A 16,747-nucleotide genomic window follows, 5' to 3' on the forward strand; every position below is an offset into this window, starting at 1 on the left:
TAGAAAAAATCACATAGCAAAAATTAAGTTTATTAGGTCTTAAGATGTGGTGTGTGTATTATTTATATATAAAATCAAGGTAACACTTGGAGTGTTGCTCAAGTGTTCCCTTTTCATTTATTTTTTACCAGTGTACATGTTCTAAAAACACATTCCTTCCTCACATGCTTTATATGCACGTTTCACAATTTTCAGGGAGCAATGTAAACAATAATAACTTTCCTGGTAGTTTATGATCGATAAAATGGGCTTCAGAAGTAGAAGCACAAATATATTTTTTCACAAACGTCTGCTTTTACAATAAACTGCCTGACAACAATTTTATTCCACATAGCCTACAATATAACAGAAAAAAAAAAATCAGGTGGGCTGTAGAGCTTCCTGGTTTGTGGTTTTAAAATGTTTATTTCTTGGTATAATTTCTAATCATCCCCTCATTGAAAGCCCACTGAAATGTTCTGCCGTTGTTTCTGCATGAGCTACGTTATCAAATCAAAGTGGAAGTTAAGGATTAATCTGGATTTTATTTCATTTAGACACACCAAAGCACTTTCATGCTATTATATAGCATTTTTACATATTATTAAATGATTCATTGTGAGCATAATGTGCTTGCTAATACACTTGTTATTACATGCTTTTACAAATATGCTTGATATTACAATGTTAATAGCTTGTTTGTTAATACAAGTGATGAAGGAAGAGGTACATTGTTTTGGAATTCACCAAAAACAGTTGTTACAATTTCAGGTAAGTTCAGTTTACTTTTTTTCCTTCAAAGCTGTTGAACACATTCTCATTCATTTCATATAGAGAGTAAAAAATGTCCTGTTATTTGTCCCAATAAGTTGCTACAGAAGAGTAAGCATGCAGTATTTCGGAGTCTGGTGGGCAGGTATATTTAAACTCCTCTTTTTGATCGGCTTCTGCCATGTACCGTGAGATTCCTTTCAAGTCTTCGAAGTCCAATCCACGGTATTTCTTACACACAACCTGAAGAAAGAAGAAGAAAAAAAAAAAAAGAATCAGGTGCAGCACAGCCTAATGCTTTTTTTACGGGTCAGAATCAGAAATTGTTTATTGTTTACAAAATCTCTATCAAGCGAAGGGAAAACTAAGCAAGATATACAATAATCCAAGAGCTTTTTAACTGAAGTAAGTAAGTGCTTTATTTGTCATTGTACAAGCGTACAACAAAATAGAGTTCAGGTGTTGGACCTGAGCCGCACTGCCACTGTGCCCTTGAGCCGCACTGCCACTGTGCCCTTGAGCCGTACTACCACTGTGCCACTGAGCCGCACTGCCACTGTGGGTCATCTGACCAGCATGTTGTTGGAGGTTTAGGGGAAACCGTTGCAAGGAAACCTGGCTGGCTGCCCTCCGTTGCCTCTGCTCCTCTAAAACGATGCAGCATCTCGTGGGTTTGTCCCTGTTTCAGAGCGTGGTGTCCTGCACTGGTCAGCTATTCCATCTCCTCCTTCCTCTTCTTCCTGCGCAGCTCCCTCCGCTCCCTCCGCTCCCTCAACTCAACCGTCTTTCAAAATCTCCTCCTTTGTCCATTCCTTGTTTCCTGTAGCTCCTCTTGTGAAGCCTCCACTGTGCTGCCGGTGTGAGGGGCTCTTGGAGCCTCTTCAGAGTCTCAGATGAAGAAATGTGTAGGTCTCAAATGGGGTTAGCTGATAAGCTAGCTTTTTGTTTACTTTTATAAAGCTGCTTTCTTTCAGACCATTATGGGCTCTATGGAGATTTTTAAAAAAATCCACCGCTCCCCACAAAAAAAAGGCAAAGAAAGTATCCATGTAAAACAATGTGGAACATGGAAACCAGAACATAATGTAAGTGTAGATTGATTAAAATCTGTGATAAACAAAATCTAAAATCATCTCTAGAAAGCTGTTGCAACTTTCTGTTTACAGTTCAGTTTGATGGAGATTGAAAATGTAAAGTACTGAATGTATTTTCTTAAATCCCCTTACCCTGACAATGTGGAGTTTGGGCAGGAGGTTACAATCTGCCAAGGTGAGTGTGTCTCCATCTAGAAAGGTCCGTGGGTGATTCGAATCATGGTCCAAAGCAGACGTGAGGTATTGGTCCAACCTTGTGAGTGACCTCAGAAACTTTTTCTCCAGCTCTGAAATAATAACAGTAACAATACTTCATATTCTTCACTTTACATTTCAAACACATCTCAAAGTGCTAAAACATGTCCCTTATACACTTACGTTCATATAATCCATGTTTTCCGATCTTGATATAAGCTGAAAATGTGCGAAAGATGTCCTCGCCTGCGGTTTTGGATGAATTGTGACAGCAACATAATTTTGGATATCTGCCAACACATGAACAAGATACTCTGTTGTCATTCCACGCAATTTTGTAGCTACAGCACAAATCAAAAGGCACTCACAGCGGTGGTGCTAGTGCCTCCTCCAAGAACTCTTCGATCTTGTTGGTGTCAGTTTTGAGTTCGCCATTAAAGAGAAGAAACGGGGGCTGGGATCCAGGGGCCAAATTCTTCAACACATCGGGGGCTCTATGATGAGGATATGAATTGTAGAAAGAGTAAACAACTCTATCTGCAATTTTGAAAGTTCGGTATCAGGTTGCAAAAAAAGAGAAGGCTTTCTACCATATTATGACCTGTTTCATTCTAAAGTGACGCAACAGTAGACAAACCATTCTGTAGTGCTGCACCATACTTGGTACATGGTATATAGGCGAGACACTGCAGGTGAATAGGGAAAAAATGTATATTTACAGATACCAATTTGAAACTTTTGCTGTAGATCACTGGTATTAATGTGAGAAAAAAATACATTGCAAGTTTTCTGTCATTTTATGTTTTCATATAAGAACAAGGTGTTTTATGCCTAAAAATGCCCCAAATTTCCCATCTTTTCGGCGACGAAATTTGAATAATGGATAGAGCTACATTCAAATGTATGGTTTCATTTTATTGATGAATGAGTTACCAAGACTTTTTCAGAGGGGATTTAGGATATCTTGTTTAGTTTTAAAACAAGCTGTTTTTTAGTGGAAAAATTTGTAAAAAAATAATTTTCGCCTTATTTTTTGACATTCAAAACTCAATAAATGGGGCCAGGGATTAAATAGTAGGTCCTACAGACGTGGACATTGTGTTGCCACAATGACAGAAAAAAAGTGTTTGGAAAAAGGCCCTTGAAATTGCATTGTCCCATATAAGTCTATGGGGGAACATTGAATCAGCGCAATATTTAAACATGTTATTGTGAAGATTAGGCATATTTTCTGTTTCCGGGTCAAAGCTTGTATGTTCAGAGACCAATTTGGCCCAAAACCTGAAAACTGAAAAAATTGACTTTTGCCTGTAGTGTCTCCCCTTAACGAAAAGTAGGTTTTGTGTGCGCCCATTTAAAAAAAGTCTTTTAGGATGTTATGTTCCAAGGTACACCATATTTAAGTACACCAGGCATTTTTAGTTTTTGTTCGTTCTTTTTGTGTTCTATATATGTCACTACTTAAAGCCACACCGCGTAGAATTTTACCCAATAAATAAAATTGATATACAAGCATTTATTTTATGACAGATATACTTCATAAATGTACAAACAAACATTTATGAAGCTCACCCTTCCTAAAATATGACTTTACCAGGAGTGGGTACGTCTCCAGCTTTTGTTTTGCCGACAACAGTGTAGTCCGAAATGTTACGCAGTGTACCTTTAAACGTGCACTAAAAAAAAGTTGATATTTGCGTCTATTTCACCTTTTAGTTACTCGATGGCTTTATGGGGGCAGCATGGCACCTTTGCTTTCCCTCACAGTGGCCTCTATCATGCTCCAGAATCAATTGTTTTGGGGTGTCTGGCCCGTTTCTGGTACATACCCCTAAAAACAATTGATCCTGGAGCGTCATAGAGGCCACTCTGAGGGAAACAAAGGTGCCACGCTGCACCCATAACGCCACCGAGTCATTAAAAGGTTGAATGTGTGCAATTATTAGGATTTTTTTTTTCACCTAAAAAGTTGGCTACACCTTTAAGCCCCATTAAAATGCAGATAAATATAAGAATTAGAACAGGAAACATACAGGGCCTGGTTTATGTGGCCAGTCTAGGTTTCACGGCTAATCAGATTATACAGTAAGCTTTACGCATTTATTTGTGTCTGCGTATTTACGGTACCTCTTCATATCCACGGTCGTGACGGTAAAGTTGGCCCTTTTTAACCACAAAATCATGAAAAGTCTTTGACCAAACGGACAATTTCCCACACTCTCAGCGTCACCACTGGCCTATAAGACACAAACATTCAGTGTTATAATGAAATCTTATCAAGAAAGATATACCCACACTATTCCAGTCTAGCCTGTTGTGCTCAGTTTCACCTCTGACAGAGCAAACCTGTATTTATGCCGGACCACAGCAATCTTGTAAGAAAGTGCTTTATTTGTCATTGTACAATTGTAATCGATGTTGCTTGAAAATATACTCCAAAATGCAAGTGAACACATTCTACATAATCATTATTAAATCAGGCTGAACATAAATTTAGTATTAGTGAGCCAACAGTTGTATAACTTTTTGTTTTTGTTTTTACAGAGAAAGCAGATTATCATCAATGTATTAATGTTCGGTTGTTAATCAAAAATCACTGAGAGTATCCTCTTAATCCATGAACATCTGAGATTGATCTTTACCTTCAAAAAGAGCTCTATTTTTGGACATTCTGCCATCTTTTGTTCTCCGCGCTTCCTTTGATTTCTTATTGTAGATCCACTCCAGGTCCTGAAAAATCTGTCCAAAACAAACACATCACAGAATGACACTTCATTTGCTAGATTTACACATCCATAACACGACTTACGTGAGTAAACACTGTATCCTCTGAGTTTGCACCTGCTCCTCTTGGCGTCTATTGTGTGTGTTTTTGGTCCTCGTCCTGCACCACACCTGTGAAGAGGCACACACCCCGCAGCGCGACCAGTCAGACCAGCAGATCTGGCTCTGTGCAGCCTTCCAGCATATTCTGTCCATGAGCTCTGTCTTCATGTCACCATCACACACTCTCATTATGACTGTCTTCCTATTGTCATGGCAATTATCTGCGCTTACGTCAGATGAAAGACAAATGAAAGACAGATTAGTCTGTTAAATCATATACTGTATCACTGACGTGATTTACCAGGACTTAATCCAGACAAAGTTACATGTGTAGTTGGTTTTGGCTTGGAATAGATCCAGGTATGTATGTTGTGCATATTGATTTATTGTGGGAAGCTTGTATGTTCCTCCGGTGTCCCCTTTGAGACCAGGACTCATCTAAAAGGAGATTTTGAAAGTTGAGATCAAGTCAGAAAAGATTGGCTGCATGGAAACGTAAAATATTGTTTAGGGGTTCATGAAAGATAGTGCATCTGTCCTCCGCCATTATTGATGCTAATGCATCAGTTTAGAGCTGGTATAAACAACCAATCACGCCAGAGCAGCCCTGCCCAAAGTCCAGCGTGTCGTTGCCCCTCTTGTCGATCCAATGATTCCACACGGCCCCTCAGTTTTATGAATATATATTTTTGTGTAACAATTGACAAACAATAGTCATTACTGGATAAAGGCTTTCTTATAATTAGACTAATACACATGAACTTAATTTCAAACTCAGTCAATTTTAGATGCATGTGTTTGTCCACCTTTGGAGGCCCCCCTGCAGTGCCTCTATGGGCCCCCAGGGGTCCCTAGACCCCACTTTGGGAAAGGCTGCTCTAAAGCTTTGATTTTAAACCATCAAAGCACATTTTATAAAATTCCCAGTTGGTTAAATTGATTGAACCTATTTATTTCTTAAATTCTATTTATACCAATGATAATTACAAAAAAAATGAAACTTTGATTCAAGTATCTACGGTAAATGATACCAATAAATTGTCCTGTTGTTTGTAGACTAAATGATTATTCTTCAAATGTCTCTTTCGGTGTTGAAGATAGCAGCCCCCTGGTTTAGAGGCCGGCCTAGTGATCCCAGCTCCAACCAGTGATTCTAACTATGTTGTCTGTTGTTGTGCATGGGCACATGGGGAATGGATCAGTTTGAACACATGTGATTGGTGTGAGACACTATAGATGCAGCCATCCTATAGCCGAAAAATGGAAATGCAAAAAAAGGGTAAAATACTCTAAGAAATCCAAAGTTCAATGGAGCTATAGGCCACCGAATTGAAAAGTATTACAAGAAAATACTGTAACTTGGCAATATTTTACCCATTGATGTGCAGACATGACCGTTAGCAATGATAGTAATAATGCATTATCTTATATAGCTGTTGTTATATAGTTGCTATTCACTTCACAATCTGAAATGGTAAGCCATTATTGTAGCCAGAGCTGCCCTGGAGAAGACTTGAGGCTGCAAGCCTGCGTCATGGGCCCTACCGACCTCCACCTATGACTTCATTTCCATCTCTAGTCCTATAGGGACAAGAGCAGAGGTAAAGTGCAATATCTACAGTGCAGATAATCACACAGTTTATTCTTTCATCACCATCACATGCATAACAATACAGAGGCTAAAAGTCAGTTTCTCTTCATGCTCATAAGATAGACTGTAATAATCACATACAATCATCACATAAAGACACAAGACACAAGGTAATATTCTCAATCCTTAGCAACTAGATTTACATAATGTCCTTCTGGTCATTTTCTTTAGGTGATCATTTCAAAGCAGACACTTGCTAAACTCCTACTGTCAATGATAACTACAGACACAGGTTCAACAATTGTGGATTTTTGGGGGTGTGAAATTTCTTACGAAAATAGCATTTGATTGAAAGGTTATTTCCCACAGTATACTGAAATAGTGCAGTGCTGGCAAATAGGAAAACAACACAAGACATGTCACAGTAAATGTTGTGTCTTGTCATTGGTGTTTTGGGTATCTCCTGTCTCTGCTCAGTGTTTTGTTTTGAATGCACTGGAGTGGTTTTTCAGCATTCACGAGTAACTGAGAGTGCCGTCACCTGCCTGGAATCCAGCATGGACACTGGGGTTTCAGTGACGATAAACCGTGTCGAAAAGGGACAATGCATCCAACCGAACCAAGGTTAAGAAGGGGTTCTGAAAAAAGGATAGGCTCAGTTGCTTGGTGTGTGCAATCCTAGAATATTGTAATTGTTTGACATTGTTCCAGTTGGTCGAGAAGGTTAATGATTCATTGGGTTTCTGTTTAAAGCACCTTTCACATGACACAAATTACCCCATTTGTGCTTTCACTCCACATACAGTTTCCCTTATGTAGACTGACAGAAGCGCTGCAACTGCACACACCTGCATCAACGTTTCCTCTGACCACAACACATGCACATCCTGGCCAATGTTTTTTTTTTTTTTTCATGTTTTTAGTGGTAGGAAACTTAAGTAAATGCAGACAACGGGGACAAAGAAAGGAATCGAAGCCAGGACCTGCACCAGCCCTAACCGATGCCTCACCGTGCCGTCCAGCGAAGCTCTATGCTCAAATAGACCACCTGCTCCAGTCTATTGGTCGTCATCCAACAAGTTCTGAGTGAGTGAAAGCTGAATTTAACCAATCCCAGTGACATTCAATAAGGTCAAAATCTTGCAAACTGACAGATTTGGGAAGGTTGAGGATTATGTTTTCCGTTGTTTACATTGCAATGGCGATTTAAGGCCGGGGTTAAGGAGGGATTACCTTGTGAGGGTGACATAAATAATGGTTTACACATTGTTTATCCGCCCACAGATTTAAATGTACAGAATATAACAGAACAGGGGACAAAAAGTGAAAGAAAAAAAAAGGATCTGAGGCATCCTGTTGTAGAAAAATAATTAAAAGTCCTTATTGGAATGGACAGCCCATGCGTTTCGACACTGGTGTGTCTTCGTCAGGGCATATCGATTGCTTAGTTGCTGTTTAAAGCCAAATTACAGTTTGTGAAAACCTGTAGCACAGAGAATGAGAGACATGCTCTTCTCTCAGCTGGGGAAGCATTTTTGAAACAAATATCCGCAAGAGAAAATGTTGAACCTGATTATAGTGGTCTATTATATAAAGCTAAATCAAACCACATCCTAAAGTACAGAACATTCATTTTTCTCTCTCAAACTGTACAAAACTTGACTTTGTTGATCACTGAGCATTTATGCGCAATGTAAGGAGCATTTCAAATAATTATCAACTAAGTAAGTAAGGAAGTAAGTAAGTAATGTTTATTTATATAGCACCTTTCACAGACAAAAGTCACAAAGTGCTTCACAAAAATAAAAAATAAAAATACAGTACATTTACATTTACTGTCACAAAAAACGTGGTCATGAAACAACCCATATTCCACTGGAATTTAAAACGCTTTCTGAAACAAATAGGTTTTCAGTTTACTCTTAAAAACATCAACACTATCAAGTGACCGCAAGGAAAGCGGAAGATCGTTCCAGAGCGTCGGTGCGACCACCTGGAAGGAGCGATCTCCTCTGGTCTTAAAACGAGTACGAGGGACCATGAGAAGGTTCTGATCCTGAGACCTCAGCCTCCGAGAGGAGGTATACAGACACAACAAGTCTAACGTAGGAGGGAACCTGACCATGCTCCCTCCTACATTAGTGTAATAAGTAATTTATCACTGTTATCCAGTCTTGATGGCTATAATCAATAAAACATTTTTAGAGACCCATAGGCTTTGTTGGGTAGGACAGTAAAGTGAAAGGGGCTGAAGAGCAGGGAGCAAAATGCAGCAGCAGCCTGATACTTCAAAATACCCCTCATCTACACCTACAACAGCAGCAACCAGAAAACAAACCATCATCAGTGATATATAACATAAGAAAGATATTAATATCAATATAGGCTAAAACCTTACATTTCTAATGCACTTTACAAATATATATTTCAAAGTGCTATAACAGAGAAAAAAATAGACATTTACTACATTATAGTTTATTCGTTCTAAATGGGAATCAAAATGTCTCGAGCCCCGTCTTGTAAGACTCCAGGGTTCGTGAGGGTGTTCCACAGGGGCTGCTGCTGGACATGCTCTCTCCCCCCATTGTCCGATGATTTGTTTTCGGGACAGAGAAAATGTTTGTGAGTTGTCACTATAAACATTCGACGTTGCTACCCCAGAAATGATCCCTGACCCCGCTTGCCACCCCGTGATTTTTTTTTCTAGATCCGCCCCTGTCTGGTTGTGAGGGTCAGAAGTTCAGAGAGATAGTCCGGGGCGTGGCCATGAGTGCATTGACATGGGGAGCCAGTGGAGCTCACGGAGGACAGGTGATGTGTTTGGGCGTCCTCCTCAGGATCCTGGCAGCGGTGTTCTGCGCGTGCTGGAGCTCTTGAGATCCCGACGAGGAGGGCGTTACAGTAATCCAGCCCGGAGGAGACAAAGGCATGAATCAACTTTTCAGCTTCTGCGCGGGAGGGACTGGGGTGGAGTTTACACATGTTTCATAAATTATACAATTACAATTTTACACAGATTTTGTAGCCTGTACGGCATACATATATGAAGCTATTGGGGAGTCATGATATGCTTCTGTCTTGGACACATTTAACTGTATAAAATAAATAAATTCTGCCATCCATGCCTTTGTCTTCTCCTACCTGAATAAGTTCTAGAAAAAAAAGTTCAAATTTGGCTTTTCACCATCATCACTGAAAGACAAAACCATTGTTTCAAGTGCTGGAAACGTTTTGCCTACAGAGTAATCGTAGCCATTTGGGGGCAGTGTGGGAATGCAGCTCCCTCTTGTGGTCATTTACGCCAGCTTCTATGAGAATAGTATTCTTAGTCAACTATAGAGCCTTTTTGATGTGTGTTTTCTCGTCTGGGGTGGAGAGTGCACCATTACATTATTGTACTTTTAATGATAGGTTCTACTTGTAAAAGCCAAAACTGAGTCATGGCCTACACCTATACACACGCAGGCCTTTGGGTGTAGACCTATGGTGTAGACCACGTCACCAATGATTCAAAACATACATTTGTTTGTGAGTAATCGATCACTGCACCTCAAGATGCAGGGTTGCAGATTCAGTTTTCTCTTCAAATGTCACATCTCTGTGATATATGCTGTGAATATGTAAACACAAATATCTACCTAAGTATATTTTGATAGCCTACTATTCTAATTATTTGTATGTTTAGCTTAGTCTGTGTTTGTTTTTACCAAACCATTAAAGTCTGAGAGGAAAGGGGCAAGTCAGAGCTGACAGGTCTCCAACGGCAAAGTAAGAAAAGTGTTTCGCTGCCGCATAAATATTGCACCACATCCTGTTGAGATGCACAGAAATCTTTTGTGGGAGAAGTGGTTGATAAATGGCAAACCAACAAAAAACGCCTTTTGTTCTGTTTTCTATACAGAGTTTTTTTTATTTTTAAAAGTTGAACCTGATCAAGAACATAAATCGAGGAGACATGGTGGTTTCCACAAGTCTAAGTTAAAAAATGTTACAGTCAATAAAGACATTTGTACCACAATGACCCCTTTACCTGAAAGTTTTTCTGATCCAAAACATCTAAATAATGAAGTCAGAAAACACTCATTCAGTCTCCTCTGTTTGATATGATTTATTTACGGCTGAATTCTTCAGCCTACACAACAGACATTTAACTTTTTTAATAGTTTAAATATCTGTGTGAAATAATCAAAAAGCCTAAAGTCACACTCAAACACACCCAACCAACCAGTCAAACAAACAAACAAACAAAAACAACAACAAGAGGAGCGATCACTATATTTAGTGTGCATGGGAAAAGGCATGACCTTTGGTTTCGGTAAGTGACACCTCCTGCACAGTCTGTTTTTTCTATATTTCTGAGCCAAATAAAGGAAGCTGTCAAAGCAGCAAGTTGTGGGTCCCTCCATGCTCTGGTTCACACAGAGGAAGACACACATCACATGATGGTGAGTCCTGCTGTATGAGTTTATTTATTTCTATTAGATATATACCTTACATACCACATATACCTTATTTGCCTACGCATGAGGCAAATCTCTGCAGTTAAAAGCTGATTTAGTGATGCAGCAGTTAATGTTGGAGAAAGTCACTGTGATAAATTATTATTTACAGATGAATGTCAGCTGGGGCTGAAACAACTAATCGAGTAGTTGACAACTAATCAATTAGGCCTGTTGAAACATTTTTTTTTTACGTTAGGGACTGTAAGAGTGTTTTGTACATTGCATAAGTATTTCATAAGTATTTACTTCAAGTTTACTCCATCAACACATCTTCTAATCTTCAGATTATTCAATTGCAGCTTTATTGTCAACTCATGGTTAGGTTAGTTGGATGTGGCAATTTGTAAAAGGCATTCTGTTTACATTTTGAAAAAAAAAAAAAGAAATACAGATAAATTATTGTGGTTCTCCATAATGTTGTACACACTGTCACAACCTTTCAGCAAGACACAAGATGAAGTGAAAAACAGCCTGGATGTCAATGTCAATTTTTTCTGAATTATAGATTTGTGAAGTCTGTGAATAAAATTAAATCATTACATCTCATTATAATCACAATTGTTGTTAAACCCGTTCCTCTTTTCTTTCAGACTTGTGACACATCCCGAGGCTACAAGAGGCACTTCCTGTACGTCATACTTTGTGCCATATACCTTTGCCTTTTGTGTTGCTGGATTGACCGCTGGAATGGATCTGAAACTTGGCTCCAAATGTGGACAAAAAATGGAACAAGTGTCAGTGCTTCCAAGAGCAACAATATTCCTCTCTCCATTCTGCTTTGGCACTGGCCCTTTGGCAGAGCATATCCTCTGAATGGGGACGTGTGCTTGGACCTGTTTAAGATCCCTGGGTGTGAAGTATTTGACCAGCGCTCTGAGTTTTCAAAAGTTGATGTGGTGGTTTTCCACCAAAGGGAGCTTGCCTATAAGAAAGAAAAACTGCCCCTTCATCTGGAGCGTCCGCATCGACAGAGGTGGGTTTGGCTGTCCCTAGAAGCTCCAGAAAATAATGGCAACTTGCAGCCTTTTGCAAATCTTTTTAACCTGACCATGAGCTACAGAAGAGATGCAGATATCACAGTCCCATATGGTGAATTGCAACCACATGATGGAGAAGTGGAAGTCCTTCCTATGAATAAAACAGATTTGGTGTGTTGGGTGGTCAGCAACTTCAACAGACGTCAAAAAAGAAGCCAAGCTTACAGTCAGCTCAGTGCCTTTGTAAATATCACAGTATATGGCCGATGGAAGAAAGCCCCTCTTTCCGCGGCAGACCTGCTGCCTACAATCTCTCACTGCTACTTCTACTTAGCATTTGAAAATTCACTGTCAAAGGACTATATCACAGAGAAGCTGTGGAGGAACGCATACCAGAGCGGAGCAGTTCCCATAGTGCTGGGGCCGACCCCTGTGGATTACAGGGCTGTGGCTCCGCCTAATTCTTTTATTCACTTTGACGACTTTTCCTCGGCAAAGGAACTAGTGACTTACATGCAGGAGCTGGCAGCAGATAGGGAACGCTATGAAGACTTCTTTAGGTGGAGGCAAGAGTGGAAAGTCAAGTTGTATGTGGACTGGAGAGAGAGACTTTGCAAAATCTGCACACAGTCTCTCCCTCAGCAGAAAGTCTACTCAGATTTACATACCTGGAATAATGTATGAATCATGTGCTCACCATTACCATTAGCTTTAAGTTCGAGGGGTGTCAAAACTACAGAAATCCGGAGTTTACCAAGTTAGTTTCACATTCCTTCCAGACGCCTATGCTTGAGGAAAAGGGATGCAGAGTTTGCCATCAGGCGAGACAGTGAAGAGCAATGACCCATGTATTTGACCAATTGTCAATATTTGTTATATAGTCGTTTGGAGTTAACAGAAATAAATGTTATACTTGTGTAGAAATTACTTAAATTCAGACTGTTTCATGTCCCAATATGAGATTGTGGTAAAACACCTAATTTTGTACAACTAAAATCTAAACCAATGTACTTTTGTGCCAACTCAAAGATTAGTTTTACTTTTTATATGAAGAGATCACTTCCTTTCTGCGGTAATGAGACAAACAAGACAAGTGAAATGTGCAAAGGCTTTACTTTCGAATTCAATTTGTCAAGATGTGGACAAGTAAAAAGGCTGCAGAGCAGTCAACATTCCTGTGCAGCTGCCCCACAGTTCAATAAATAATTAAAATCCATTTATAGTCTATTGACAAATGTCACAAAAATGACAGTTCACATGCAGTAGTAAAGGCACTCAGTTTGTCCATCTGTATGAGCTGACAAGTCATGTCTAGATTCCTGTAAGACCAAGTAGTTGCAAATAAGACGGTAAACATTTTGTTTAAAAAGCTAAGACAATTTCTTTTATCTATATGCAAGTGTCCTTCAACGCAGGCTGCACTGGCACATCATTTTTTTTGACTCATTTAAAAGATGAGAAATACACAATTAATTCTTAGAAACACAAAATAACCTCATATATACAAATTGACTTTTTGTGCAAATAAAAGTTGCTTCAATTCACTGGAACCACTGAAAAAAAACAAAAAAATCCAAGCACAAAAGCTCATTGAAGCTTCCCCTGCACCACAAAAACATTGTACATTCAAGTGTCAGACACACAGGCATTTCATAACACTGAATCTGGTTCTCTGCTTCAGAGTTTATCCAGTCAAATGACCCACCAGGCCAGGGTGCATAGTTTGCTTCAGGATGTCCGGCCTGTGCAGAGTGGGCATATATAGTGCAGAAGAGGCTCCAGTGTAGCTGGGGGCAGCATAGCTCTGGTTAGGGATCGGAGAAGGCGCCATGTTATGAGGAGGAGGGCTCTGTTCATAGTACAGACCCTCTTCTTCATCCAGGGGCAATGCCAGCCTCTTACCCTTCTGTCTACGGTTACAGAACCAGACACGCACCACCTGGACAAAAACATGCATTATTCAAACTATTGAGATCTGGACAAAACAGCATCAAATATAAAATGTACTTACATCCCTCTCCAAGCCGAGATCGTCTGAGATATGGGTGATTTCCTGAGTGTTTGGTTTGGGACACTTGACAAAATATGATTCCAAAGCTGAACGTACGGCTCCCTCCAAGCTTGTCCTTCTCTTCCTCTTTCTCGTGTCCACAAACACACGTTCGATCTTATACATCTGCAGAAGGAACAGACAGCTTTTGTCAAAGGCCATTTAGACTTATGAATGAGTTGATATATTTTCTTAAAAAGTGGCACTTACATCTTGGGGGTTTTCTGAAGTCTCAGCCTCATTTAGCCATCTCTGGAGCAGGGGCTTCAGTTTGCACATGTTCTTGAAACTCAGCTGAAGAGCCTCAAAGCGGCAAATAGTCGTTTGGCTGAACATCTTTCCTAAGGAGACAAGACAGCCACATATTGAAGTCACTATGTTCTAAACTAGTCTTTCACAAACAGTGTCCTGTGACATAAGTGTGCAGATCGGGTTTTATTGCCATTATCAGTGAACAGGTTCACAAACTACAGGAAACAAAACTTGGTAGGGATAATTAAAAATGTAAAACTATGGGCAAAGATGGAACTTAATAATTATTAACTTTATAATATTTATAGTTTAAGGACAGTGTGAAAAGGATTTACAAATTAACAGAGGTATTAAGTGCTAGAGATTAATGTGGACATACCACAGTGCACATGGCTGAACAGGTTATAATGTGTTCATGAGTTGGATATAGAGTGAGTGTTCATAAGAAATCAGGTGAGAGGTGGAAGATTATTTATCTTCATGCGTGCCTCAATTCCTGCAACATCATCAACTTTGTGTTCAACGAAACATGCCCAGCTTTTACACAGGTAAACAGAATGTAGAATATTTAAACATTCTTTAATTTCAAGGTTGGGAAACACCGGTGTAACCGTGCGCCTTCACCCCTGCGCACTTACCGTACAGGTTTCCCAGGGCCAGGCCGACATCCGCCTGAGTGAAGCCCAGAGTGATGCGCTTGTGTTTGAGCTCTTTTGCAAACTGCTCCAGCTCCTCCGTGGTCAGAGTATCCTGCACATGACATTTAGAATTGCATTAGTTTATATCGCATTAGCTAAAGGGTGACATTTATGACAACAAAAGGCTGCAAACCCAAAGCCTCCTGAGGTCATTCTTACCTCCTCCGAGTCGCTGCAGCCGCCGCTGGAGGACCCGCTGCTCCTGGCTGAGGAGGCTGGGTTCTGGCTCGGTCCTGTAGTACTCGTGGGTGTCCCACTCCCAAAAAACGCTGCCCCGTTGTTCCCACTGCTCGGAGGAGAGGGGGACATGGATGGAGATGACGTGGAGGATGGCGTGGATGGGTTAAGGTTGCTACCGCTGCCCGGAGGCGTAATGTGCGCGATCCCTGGCCAAAAAGACGGGTTCCAGGGCGCAGAGTAGAAGACCCCGTGCGACATGGTCTGGGGTGTGGGGTACTGCTGAATCTTCACCTCCGCAGAGTAGTCCTCCTCATTATCCTTCTCCACCTTGATGTCGGGGAGTTTGACCTGCGGGGTCTGAGCGATCGGGGGGCTCAGATTAGCGGGCTGTGTCGCAGTTGCAGCGCCAGGTACCTGGCTTACGTACTCGGGCGCTGCAAACGGGTACCAAGGCTTAGGCTGGGCCAGGTCCACGGCCTGCTGTTGGTCCGACCCCCGATAGTCGTTTCCCACAGGGGCAAATGGGAAGAAGGTCTGCGAGGGAATTCCTCCGTACGCGGACTTGTTGTAGAGCAGGTTGTGGTCGGACAGGAGTCCAGGGGGGATTTGAAAAGTCTCCTGTCCCAGGGCCTGAGGGCACGGGTTGCCTCGACTGAAGTCGTAAGCCCGACTCTGGAACTCAACCGCAGGGCTCTGCGATTTCTCAGACATGATCACCCCACACGAACCAAACACGGCAAGCGGCGAGTCAGTGAGGCTGTACAATTAAATGACACAAGCGCACTTTACCGCTCACTATCAAGCAAAAAGGCAACCGAGGTAGGCTCAATAAAACACTTCTTCAAACTTCTCCAGACTAAAACTCCAAAAAGCAAGCCCTCGGTCCATTCATGAAGTCCTGCGCTCTCGGGCCTCTGCTCCAACTCAAATGTGGCTCCCTGGTTTGGCCACACAGGTTTTTCCAATCACAGATGAGGAGGCGCTTGATGGACGGTCCCGATACTCAGCGCTGATTGGCCGGCGGAGAATCATTCACAGCTGATGATGAAGTTGTCAATGACCTTGATTTGTTTTCTCTAAATGGGAGGCGTGTCCACAGAAACCGGATTATTAAAGTACCATATCTAAACCTATTGGGCCATAGGCTTTCATTTGCTGGTCTAGTGGCTATGGCCCCGGCCTAAACAGCCTCGCATAGGCCTATCTTTCAGTAGTGTTGGTCTAAATAGCTAACCACTAAAATGATTGGCTACATTAAAAGGAAATTACATGCTGTTTGCATTGTAGATGTTTTGATATTGAAATCAACTGAGGTGTCATTCAGATAATTGTAATAATGCCCTTCAGTTATGTTAGTTGAACTCAAAAAAAACAATTGAAATTAGCCAAACATTGACAAGTTAAATGGAAAGGATCTACAGGTGATCAACAGGTTTAGGCAAAGCTATGGGTTCATAATGAGCCAATCTGAAATAACCAACAGGCTAAATTATGAGTTCAAGGCCGATCAAACTTCAAATGTTTGTTTTGAGCCAGTAGGCCTAAAATAAGTTAGCCTTTTTATTGACAGTTAGGAACTCAACATGAATCTCATTTTGGAAACGCTTTAAATGCGCAGACTGATAATGGGCA

The 16,747-nt window shown here is 40.8% G+C and overlaps 3 protein-coding genes across 3 annotated transcripts; 1 reads left to right on the forward strand and 2 right to left on the reverse strand.

The window, feature by feature from the left end:
* Positions 1–712: 712 nt before the first annotated feature.
* On the reverse strand, positions 713–4,951 carry clic3 (chloride intracellular channel 3). The gene is made up of 7 exons (XM_079551767.1): positions 4,849–4,951; positions 4,682–4,778; positions 4,167–4,276; positions 2,408–2,533; positions 2,223–2,329; positions 1,977–2,131; positions 713–993 (listed from the first exon to the last, which is right to left on the reverse strand). The coding sequence occupies exons 2-7, from the start codon at positions 4,715–4,717 to the stop codon at positions 832–834; spliced, it is 696 nt and encodes a 231-aa protein (XP_079407893.1). The 5' UTR covers positions 4,718–4,778; positions 4,849–4,951; the 3' UTR covers positions 713–831.
* A 5,881-nt stretch (positions 4,952–10,832) lies between these two features.
* On the forward strand, positions 10,833–12,699 carry fut7 (fucosyltransferase 7 (alpha (1,3) fucosyltransferase)). Its single transcript, XM_079551974.1, has 2 exons — positions 10,833–10,901; positions 11,549–12,699. Exons 1-2 carry the CDS (start codon positions 10,896–10,898, stop codon positions 12,617–12,619), a joined length of 1,077 nt encoding a protein of 358 aa, XP_079408100.1. The 5' UTR covers positions 10,833–10,895; the 3' UTR covers positions 12,620–12,699.
* Positions 12,700–13,514: 815 nt separating this feature from the next.
* pou5f3 (POU domain, class 5, transcription factor 3) lies at positions 13,515–15,850 on the reverse strand. Its single transcript, XM_079552344.1, has 5 exons — positions 15,095–15,850; positions 14,876–14,987; positions 14,196–14,326; positions 13,947–14,111; positions 13,515–13,874 (listed from the first exon to the last, which is right to left on the reverse strand). Exons 1-5 carry the CDS (start codon positions 15,824–15,826, stop codon positions 13,620–13,622), a joined length of 1,395 nt encoding a protein of 464 aa, XP_079408470.1. The 5' UTR covers positions 15,827–15,850; the 3' UTR covers positions 13,515–13,619.
* Between the last annotated feature and the right edge of the window lie 897 nt (positions 15,851–16,747).

The sequence above is a fragment of the Gobius niger genome (assembly GCF_951799975.1).
Source record: "Gobius niger genome assembly, chromosome: 2".
Taxonomy (NCBI): domain Eukaryota; kingdom Metazoa; phylum Chordata; class Actinopteri; order Gobiiformes; family Gobiidae; genus Gobius; species Gobius niger.

Excerpts from the sequence above, each read along its gene's own strand:
- clic3 (XM_079551767.1), bottom strand. The coding sequence starts at position 4,717 with ATGGCAGAATGTCCAAAAATAGAGCTCTTTTTGAAG. Across the intron at positions 4,277-4,681 it reads AAATAGAGCTCTTTTTGAAG|GCCAGTGGTGACGCTGAGAG; the intron begins GTAAAGATCAAT and ends TGTGTCTTATAG. Across the intron at positions 2,534-4,166 it reads ACGACCGTGGATATGAAGAG|AGCCCCCGATGTGTTGAAGA; the intron begins GTACCGTAAATA and ends TCCTCATCATAG.
- pou5f3 (XM_079552344.1), bottom strand. The coding sequence starts at position 15,826 with ATGTCTGAGAAATCGCAGAGCCCTGCGGTTGAGTTCCAGAGTCGGGCT. Across the intron at positions 14,327-14,875 it reads GGCCCTGGGAAACCTGTACG|GAAAGATGTTCAGCCAAACG; the intron begins GTAAGTGCGCAG and ends TTGTCTCCTTAG. Across the intron at positions 14,112-14,195 it reads CTTCAGAAAACCCCCAAGAT|ATGTATAAGATCGAACGTGT; the intron begins GTAAGTGCCACT and ends TTCCTTCTGCAG.